Raw genomic sequence first — 10,592 nt, forward strand, 5'->3', positions numbered from 1 at the left:
AAATAAATATGAAAGTGTCCTCGTTTCATCCGAGTCATCATCTGCTGAATCATACGAATCCAAGTCTAATTCGTATTGATTCGATAGTGAACCACACAAAAAGAAAATCGAGGTCGTCCCTCAGTCGTGCACTAGTAAGAACCGGGCGGAAGTCTCGATTCTTTTCATTCATCGGATGATCCATAACAGAAACACTGCTCTAGATCTCTATAATGTAACATGATTATGAGCAAGCCGAGTAACAATTGCGTGAGAGGATGCCCCAAAGCACAATGTTAATGCCGAACCACACAAAAAGAAAATCGAGACCGTCACATGCTAGAAAGAATTATGCGGAGGTCTCGATTCTTCTTGTTCGCCAGATGATCCATAGCAGAACCCATGCTTTAGATCTTCATAATGTAACATGATCAGAAGCAAACCAAGTAACGGATGCTTGGGAAGTTGCTCCAGAGCACAATGTTAATGCTGAAACCGCAAGAGTCTTAACTCTCTAGTTACAAAGACAATGCAAATATAAAGATCTCGGACAGACTAAGCATAACAATAACAGCCTACTCAGAACTGCAAATTCAACAGGCACAGAGTCTCTTAACAACTAGTACTGTATGTCTATGCAGTGCTCAAAGCATAAAATCATATAGTATAGCTATTAAAGATTGCAAGACAATGTCTTAAATCCTCAATCCAAACTGGTTCAAAACAAAACCACACATCTTAAGCAATCAGCAATCCACAAGCATCCTATTCGAGATCTTGCAAATGATAAAAATCACTCTATACAATTTCGATGATGATAAATATACTAAACCAATAGTAGTAAAATTGGTTTTCCACATTGTAAATTACACTACAGAATGATCCCTGGGCTTAACTATGCACACATCCATTACTTGCACAAGCAAAACCATGAGATCACTTGGAAGTTGCATCGGTTGCTGCTGCTCTTGAACTCTTATCAAGCCTTAGCAGACTCTTCAATGCCAAGATCGCTTGCGGTGCCAAATCGTGAGACGCCTTCGCATATAAACACGTAATGGCGAACAATGTGTCACGAACTTAGGTTAGCTTAGTTGGTTCGGTTGCTAATCCGTACGACACTCGAAATGGACGCTTCCCCACTAATTCAGCCTTAATCTCATATATTTGATCAAACACTAACACAAATCGGGTTTGATATTTGTTGTAACTAGGTCCTTCGACCAAAGACCGAGATCGTGGGGCATAGCGGATGCACACAGTCGGCCTCGGACTTCTCCGAAGGGAAAAATATTTTATTAACGGAAAATAACATCGGGTTATAGAAGACTCACCCACACCATCGACTAGGCCGTAGGAGCAGCCCTCGATGGTGTTCACAAGACACATATCTTTACCTGTGGATCAGCCCAAACTTTGTCGGTTGTCCATCCCCTACATATATGAGAAAACAAAATAAAAGAAATGTTACCTGTAGACATTAAAATGCTCAAACTGAGGATTGTATGTCATACTCCCATTCTCTACCTAAAACATTGAAATGCTTGAAAAGAGAACAAGCTAATTCTACCCTACCAATAGGCCCTATACATGGTTGGTCTCGGCGTACCTACCCGGTTGTGGCCCCATAAAAGGGACAACCACGACATTTCCCCCACATAACTTGTCGACGCCCTCGTCGACTGCACTGCCTGAAACTCTTCGATCTTTTGTTTGAACGCCCTGAGGTCATACTCTCTCTCCAAACTGTTCTCTTCATGAACAAGACCTCCTCACTTGATTAGATACTCCCGTCTTTTCTTTTCGTCCATCTTAACCACTATACCTGTAAGAATCTCATCAACATGACGCTGTGAAGGTGGTTGCGTACAAATCGACTCCTTGGCAGACTGACTTTGATTGTCATCATTGGGATCGACATGGGCTTCAAGTTGCTCACATGGAAGACTTGGTGAACTCTCATCCAAACAGGAGGGTCAACTTTGTACGAAATATTCCCCACTTTCGCTACTATCGAGATCTGACCTTCATATTTGCGCACCAAGCGGCGATCCTTCTGGCGTAAGAATATATGTTGTTATTGCATCAACTTGACTAGCACCAAATCTCCAACCCGAAAATGCAAATCCCTTCTATCACGATCTGTACATTTCTTCATATGCTTCGCTGCTTTCTCCAAGTAAGCTTTGGCAATCTCAGTATTTTGCTTCCACTCCCCTATAAAGTTTGAGGCACAAGAGCATCTTCCTTGAGAAGTCTCATCCACCATATGAGGACCAGTTCAAAAGGGTTTTTATTAGTGGATGAACTCTTTTGTGAATTGAAACATAGTTGTGCAATATCCAATAAAGAAGGCCATGCTGCATGCACGGGCCACCAAACCGGCGAAACCGGCTAGGATCATGGATTTGATATCTTTTTCAACTGAGCCAACGCCGATTAACGACAAAGCTACTGAAACTAACCCATGGTTGGCTCTCAAAACAGCCGCTCGAAGCCGTTGTTGTCTCTGGGAGTAATAGAACTCGTTTTCACACTCAGTGCTGTCATTGAGTTTAGTCGACATTGCCATGACTAGAATATATGATAAATATTCAGAGATGACTCCCTTATATAGAAGATATTACACGCATAAAGTGTGAATAACCATGCAACAAACCCTAATAAATTTGATATCATGCCAGCACATCAGATTTCTCTAACAGATGCAATGCCAGCACAGCAAAGCTATTATTATTTCCAGCTCTTTTCTTCATGGTCTAACAAAGAGTAGCTATGGTGAGTGGGGTTTGGTTTTGAATTATAATGGAGATTCAACTATAAGGCACACGCTGCTAATAAAGACTAATATCTTCCCACACTCTTGCTATCATTTTCTTCTCCATTTCCGGAGCTACTTATCCTCCTGACCATGGCTGAGTTTTATTGATACAAATTTAATATCTATTATCAGTTGATTTAGTACGATAAGATATCGAATTTTTTTCAAACAAAGATTAAATGTTTAAATTAATTATTTTGAGTAGAGGAACTTGAGTTCAAAAATCATCTTCATAATTAATTTTTGTACAACAACGTTCAAACTAATTTGATTAATAAATTGATTACAGTTGTACCTCTGCAAATGCCCTTAAAATATTTATACCTGAACATCAAAGCCTCCTGCGAATAACCCAGAAGACTGTTTTCGTAGAAATAGCCTTAAGCATCTATAACTCTCTACCTATATGAGTTAAATCTATTGTTAACCAACCCTATCCATTTTGTATATCAACCAACAAAAAGTCATCATAGTTTTACGCCCAACACCATCACTAAGAATCAATATAAAATCGATTCGAATCACAAATATATTAACTAGTGAATTAATAAAAATATGTCATCCTATATCAGCCGATGATATCAACTAACGGATAGATGATTTATGCATAGAAACCATGCGAATTGCATGGCTTTCAGTGAAATAGCATGCATGCTATTATAAGGTATACGTTTTGATTTAATAAGTAATAGGTTTGAAACATACTTGATATGTATACTGTAATGTCATGAGTGTATAATTTTTATTAATAATAAATTTTGATATAATAATATATACAAATATCGTGTTTGTATTCTTTTCTTATTATATTTTTTTATAAAATTTAATTAAAAATTTATGTTGTGTCATCATCATACATTTTATATAATTAATCATTTTTATAAGAAATAGTATAAATTTATATGATATTTTACGTAATAATATATTAATTTAAATACAATTACATATACGATATGTTCAAATTATAAAGATCGTTTAAATCACATCATCAATTGGAACTTGATAGTTACGAAACCCATCAACAAACCCTTGAATTATGTTTCATTATAATATTTCTTATATATTTTAAGAATACAAGTGCATGGTCACCAATCAACAAACCCTTGAATTACGTTTCCTTATAATATTTTATTAAATATTTTAAGAAAACAAATGTATGGTCATCCAATTAACAAACCCTTGAATTAGCAGTAAATATCTCATTTTAGTCTCTTTAAATTTAGATTCATTTCCATTCATATGCTGCATCTGCCAAAATTTATTGCTTTTTAGCTTAACCTTTTAAAGAATAAAAGGATGGCACATATGGGTTTAGTTGTATTTCAATTAGCTCTAGTGCTTTCAATCCAGTCTGTGATAGGGCACGATAATGGATTAGGTTTTAACACAGACATCATTGAGGAGGTGAAGGAGAGATATTCTGCCTTGATTACCCTAAATTCTGATGATTTTAAAAGAATAGGTAGAGATATCCAAAAAGCCTTTGGGAAAAGTAAGATTCACAATGTACAACTTTCCCCTGAAGATGAAGAAGAAAAATCTATTGAATTTAGTTTTCTTGAGGCGGGATTTGTAAAACCCGATGTCGTGAAGAAAATAGCATCCTCCATTGAGATTAAGTTGATGCTCGCTAGGGCCATTCAAGTGTATAAAAGCACTGTCGGAGGTGTTGCGTTGAATTCGAAGTGTATAGTCTCTACATTAGCAGATGCAGATGTCGATGCGATAAAGAAGATGTGCCAACACGTCATGGAAGCCTTCGGAAATGCCAATCTGAAGGCGAAAGCTCTCGATGTGGCACTTTCCCCGGAAGAAGAAGAAGAGGCTATCGAATTTAGTTTCTTCCTCCCCATGATGTCGATGGTAAATGTAGGAATGATAAAGACCGATGTCGTGAAGAAAATAGCATCATCCGCCGAGATTATGTCGCGGCTAGCTACATTCGTTCAAGAGTATAAAAGCTTTGGAAGATGCTGCCATGAGTCTCGAGGGGCAGCTCCTACTTCATTCGAAGTCGATATCGAGGACATGCAAAAGTTGAGAGAACAGATGAACGAAGTCTTCCAAAGCGCTGGTCTCGACGACAAGGTTTCCGATGTAGCACTTTCCTCCGAACAGGACGAAAAAATTATCGAGATCGGTTTCTTACCCTTGGTTGCAATGGCAGACGCTGAATTAAAAGAAGAAGAATTAGTAAAGAGATCATGAATCACTTTCTCATACAACATGTACGGATACATCTAAAGCTGTATAAAGCCATCTGTTAAACTAAAAAGTCATACAATAAATTGAAAGTTCAATTAGTGTCTCATTAGAATTTATAATAGAGAAGGCTCTATTATTGTGTTATTTATATTTATGATAATATTATTGGAATGATTATAAAATATTTAAAATTTAATTAAAAATATGAAACTATAAATATACTTTAAAGTATATTCTAATACTCTTTCAATTTTATTCATAATTGATAGCTAGCGAAAATATAATGAGCTTATAGATAATATTGTTAGGATTGTTCAATATATATATATATATATATATATATATATTATATTGGCAGTCACTGAGTTTTAGCAAGGTTTATTTTAATCATAAAACTTTTAAAACTTGTATTATAATCACTAAACTTTTAATTCACTTTTATTACCATCGTTGTAGTTAGCTTCTATTATAACCTGCTAACCTGGAGTCCTCTTCCTCAAAAATCTTATTTTTTAATTCACTATCCTAAAAATTGAGTTTTCGATGAATGGAGCAATTCGAACATGATCGCCCCTTCCTTTTTTTTCGTCGTTGTTAAGTTGTTTCTCCTTTCTTTGTCTTTTTTTTACTCTTCTTTCTCTTTTCTTTGGTTCAACCTCCTCAAAAAAACCTTTCAATCTTAGGTTTTTTCATAAGAAAAATTTCACATGTTATGTCAATATTTGTTAACAACACTAACGACAATGATCATAATGAAAGTAAATTGAAATTTTAATGATTGTAATGCAAGTTCTAAAAGTTCAATGACCAAAATGAAAGTGCCTTAATAGTTTAAAGACCATTAATATAATTTACCTTAAATATTATTAAACATGTATTCAGTAATTAGATGATTAATATTAGCTCTTTTATTTATTTAAAAATTATATAAAAACAAAAGAACAAAGTACATAAATAGTCCTTTAATTATAGGAACTACTTTCTTGAGTTATCTGATTATTAAAAGTTATAAACTTGTCCTTCAGGCGCTATTTTGTTGAGTTCTTGGCTATTAAAAATTATAAAATAATCATTCGACTATTCATATGTTCCAAATTTATCTTTTTTAGGTGAAAATTTAATGGTCTTATGAGTTGGACATTAACAAATTTATCTTTTTTAGTTGAAAATTTAATGGTCTTATGAGTTAGACATTAACATGTTGACTAAAATATGATAGTTGTTTGAGATTATATTTTAACATATCTCAGTCAACATTTTAATGTCTAGCTTAGACTAACATTAATTTTTTTAATAAAAATGATCATTTTATAAATTTTAATAGTCGAGTATCTGAAAAAAATCGAATGGGTACCGTCACTCTGTTCGTGGACAATCTACCTGAGGCAATCCATTGGAAGGGATTATGGCATGTTGTAGGAAGACAAGGAGAGGAACATAGTGTTTTCATTGCTAGGAAACGGAGTCGTGCAGGTACAAGGTTTTCATTTGTAAGAGTTGGGAACGAGATGGAGGCAGCGAGGATTATTGAAAGATTGAATGGGCTCAAAATATTTGGCAAGCGGATTTCAGTGAAGTTAGCTAAGTATAGTATAAGAGATTCGAAGGAAAAATCTGTGAGAAGAAAGATGGTATGGAATCCAAAAAAAGGATGCTTCTATGCTGGTGGAGAAAGCCCAAGGGGAGATTAAGAGTCGGGGGGCTTCGGGAAGGAAGGAAGTGGTGGGTCATGTTCACGAAGAGGAAGTGAGAAAATTGAGAAGATGTTTGGTGGGTACCATGGCTTCTGTGTGCAGCGCTGGAAGTATTGTTGATAGATTAAACAAATGGGGCTTGGGAGAGATTAAGGTTCAGAGATTATGCGGGAAATCATTCCTGCTTACCACAGAAGATTAAGACTTATTCATCTTGCTTGAAAACCTTCAATGGTCGTATCTTAAGGAGATTTTTGAGGATATAACTTTGTCGACAGAAGTATCTAGTAAGAAGGAAAGAGTAGTGTAGATCGAATTATCAGGAATTCCTTTACAATGCTGGAACGAAATTACGCTGAGGAGATTGGCTAGTTAGAGGGGAAGATTTGAGGCTTATTGGCGAGAATATGAATGGTGACCACTTCTGTCGATTCCCGAATTGATGAAGTAGTGGATATTGTAATCGGAAATTTGAGATTTGGTGTCTGGACGCTAATGGTAAGAATGGTGGACAATTCACTGATTAAAACGAATGATTCAGTGTAAAATAAGTCTAAGGTGGTTGTAAATGACAAGGAAGATGCGGAGATTGGAAGTGCAGGTCATAATAGCTCATCAGATAATTGGAAATGAAAGTGAAGCGCTGAAGAAATTGGTGTCGTTGGAGGTATGTTGATTGTTCTGTAGGTGTGAGTTGGTGTGGGTCTATCTTTGGCTAAATGAGGTTTCTATTGTGGTTATAAGGGGAATCGGTGTGGTTACTAAAAATAGGGGCACTGCGGTTGCTGTTGAGAACTCATAATTAAGGGGAGTTGTGTAAGTTTCGCTTTAATCAAGGTTTAGGAGTTTAGTCGCTGGTTGTTTGTAGGTTTCGGATGTTGATATTTTAGCTTTGGGTTTAAGTTCTAAAGAGGTTATTTAATCAATGTTGGTTAAATTCTTTTACACCTTGGTCGAGTGGGAGGTAGGAAAGATCCAAAGTAGATAGTTTATTGGCTGGAATATTTGTGGACTTGGGCGAAATGGTAAATTGTCAGTGGGTGTAAACTTTTAGTGGTGTTTGAAGTTCGGATTGATTATGTGGTGATCGTTCCTTCTTAGTGGTGTTTGAATTTACATTTTTTGTGTAGTTTAGGTGGACGGGAGATGATGTTGAAAATTTTATTGGTGGAAGTCCGAGTTTAGCGGTTAACCTTGTGAAGTTGAATGCAACACGGTTATTGGGTTGTGATGAAAATTCCATGGTCGGTTGTTTTGGCTTTGAGATTTGCTAGGACTGCAGGTGAGGGAATAAAGAAGGCCAATGATGGTTATGAAGAAAGGACAGTAGCTCAGGATGAAAACCAATGAAGTTTGAACAGGTGCTATCCTTCTCAATTTTGGTGGTTTCTTTAGCTAATTAGTGAGGTTGGTCTTGTTTTAGTTTGTTTTAATCTTATGCACCAGTTTGAGTAGTATAGTATTGGTGGAACGTTCCATAGCTGGTTATCTTTATGTTTGCATAACTTAAGCTTGGTGACGGTCGGTTAGTCTGTGGTCCTTAATTCGGCTAGTGTTTTGCTCTCTTAAATCGGGTATGTTGTTTATATTGAGTGTGGTTTGGGTGCTGTGTGTATGTTTTACTGTGTGAATTGCTAAGGGCACCTCAGTTCTGTTATGGAATACGGCTATTGGATAGAGCAAAATCGCAACTGATAATTTGAGAAAATAAAAATGAAGATAAAAGAGACAAAATTTACGTGAAAAACCCCTAAATAATATAGGGTAAAAACCACGGGCAACGGTAGAAGAATTTCACTATGAGAAAATAGGAATTACAACTTCTCTCGATCTACCAAGGAGAAAACAATGATAATTCTCTCTTGATAAAAAGGAGAAAACAACTCTCAAGAAACTCTCTAAATTCTCTCTAGTATTGGGAAGAAAGCTAGAATGCTTTGGGATGATTTTGAAGCTAAATGAGCTAGGGTATTTATAGTTGAAACTTAAGGACTAATTTGTAAATACCCTAAATTACAATGGCTAAAAATATGATTCTACCATTGTCCAAAATTCAACATTTTCCAGCTACTTTCGATGCCAAATTTCCAGCTAATTTTGGTGCATTTATTGTGCACACTTTCCACCGAAATTTGCCATCAATTTGGCCACTTCTATGTTGACTTTTCAACAATCTTCCACTTGAAGATTTGATTGTAATAATCATATCTTCACACCATTCTTTCTACCTTATACCTTTATGTTGCTTACGTCTCTGACAGACCACAGGAGGATCGACACCAGGTAAATTTATCGGTATTGATCGCCTTCGTCATGAAAATCTGCTATATTGTCTTTAGTGTGGATCTTCTGCATATCTACCGTCCCTTCTTCCACCTTTTCATGAATGAAATGGTATTGAACTCGTATGTGCTTTTTCCTTGAATGAAATGTTGGATTCCTTGCTAGATGCAAGACACTTTGACTATCACAAAACATAGAGACATACTCTTGATTGTGCCCAAGCTCCTCCAATAGCATCTTCAACCAAATTGCTTCTTTATTGGCTTGTGTAGCTGCTACATATTCTGCTTCTGTTGTGGACGTAGCCACAACTGACTGCAATTTTGAAACCCAGCTTACAGCTCCACCAGCAATTTTGAACACATATCTTGTAGTAGATTTGCTTTTATCCAAATCCCCTGCATAGTCAGAATCTACATACCCATTTATTAGTAAGTTTGATCATCCGTAACATAATGCAACATTTGAGGTCCCTTTAATGTATCTCAGGATCCTCTTTACTGTATTCCAATGCTCTTTGCCTGGATTCGCCATGTACCGACTAACCACTCCCACTGCTTGTGCAATGTCTGGTCTTGTGCATATCATAGTGAACATTAAACTTCCCACTGTCGATGCATACAGTACTCGAGACATCTCCATCCTCTCTTCTTCACTGCTAGGACTCATACTGTAGGAAAATTTGAAGTTAATAGGAAGAGGGATAGAAATTGGCTTACAATCTTGCATGCTGAATCGTGACAAGATCTTCTTCAAGTAATTCTTTTGTGAAAGCCAAATCTTCCTATTACTTCTGTCTCTGTGAATTTGCATCCCTAGAATCTTGTTTGCTGATCTCAAGTCCTTCATTTCAAATTCCCTAGCCAGTTGTGCCTTCAATTCTTCAATATGATCTTTGTTGGGTCCTACAACCAACATGTCATCCACATATAACAGTAATATAACAAAATCGTTATCACCAGACCTCTTGAAATAAGCACAAGGGTTTGCATTAAGTCTGTTGTATCAAAGGCACATAATGAAGGAATCAAATCTCTTATACCAACACCTCGGCGCCTGCTTTAGACCGTACAGAGATTTATTCAACCTGCAAACCAATTTCTTTTTTTCTTTTTCTTTAAAACCTTCAGGCTGGAGCATATAAATCTCTTCTTCAAGATTTCCATGAAAAAAAGCTGTTTTAACATCTAGCTACTCTAGATGTAAGTTCAATGTAGCACACATTGCCAAAACTACTCGAACTGTTGTTAGTCGAACCACAGGAGAAAATATTTCATTGAAATCAACACATTCTTTTTGAGCATATCTTTTGACCACCAGTCTTGCACGATACCTCTCAACTTGATCGTCACCATTTCGCTTGATTTTGAAGACCCATTTGTTACCAATTGGATTCATTCCTTGTGGTAGTGGCACAAGGTCCCATGTATTATTTTTATGAAGAGCTTCAATTTCCTCTTGCATCTCCATCATCCACAGTGAAACATCTGAGTTGTTTATTGCCTCCTGGTATGTTGATGGCTCACCGTCCTCTGTTAAAAGGCAGTATGCAATATTGCCTTCTATAACATAATCTGAGTACCAATTGGGACGTCTTCTCACACAATCTG

At 36.4% G+C, this 10,592-nt stretch overlaps 1 protein-coding gene across 1 annotated transcript; it reads left to right on the plus strand.

Moving 5' to 3' along the window:
• Positions 1-6,351: 6,351 nt before the first annotated feature.
• Positions 6,352-6,696, plus strand: LOC120186468 (serine/arginine-rich splicing factor SC35-like). The gene has a single exon (XM_039190375.1). It carries the CDS (start codon positions 6,352-6,354, stop codon positions 6,694-6,696), a length of 345 nt encoding a protein of 114 aa, XP_039046306.1.
• Positions 6,697-10,592: the final 3,896 nt, after the last annotated feature.

This window comes from Hibiscus syriacus, unplaced genomic scaffold, assembly GCF_006381635.1.
Source record: "Hibiscus syriacus cultivar Baekdansim isolate YM2019G1 unplaced genomic scaffold, ASM638163v2 tig00113548_pilon, whole genome shotgun sequence".
Classification (NCBI taxonomy): Eukaryota; Viridiplantae; Streptophyta; class Magnoliopsida; order Malvales; family Malvaceae; genus Hibiscus; species Hibiscus syriacus.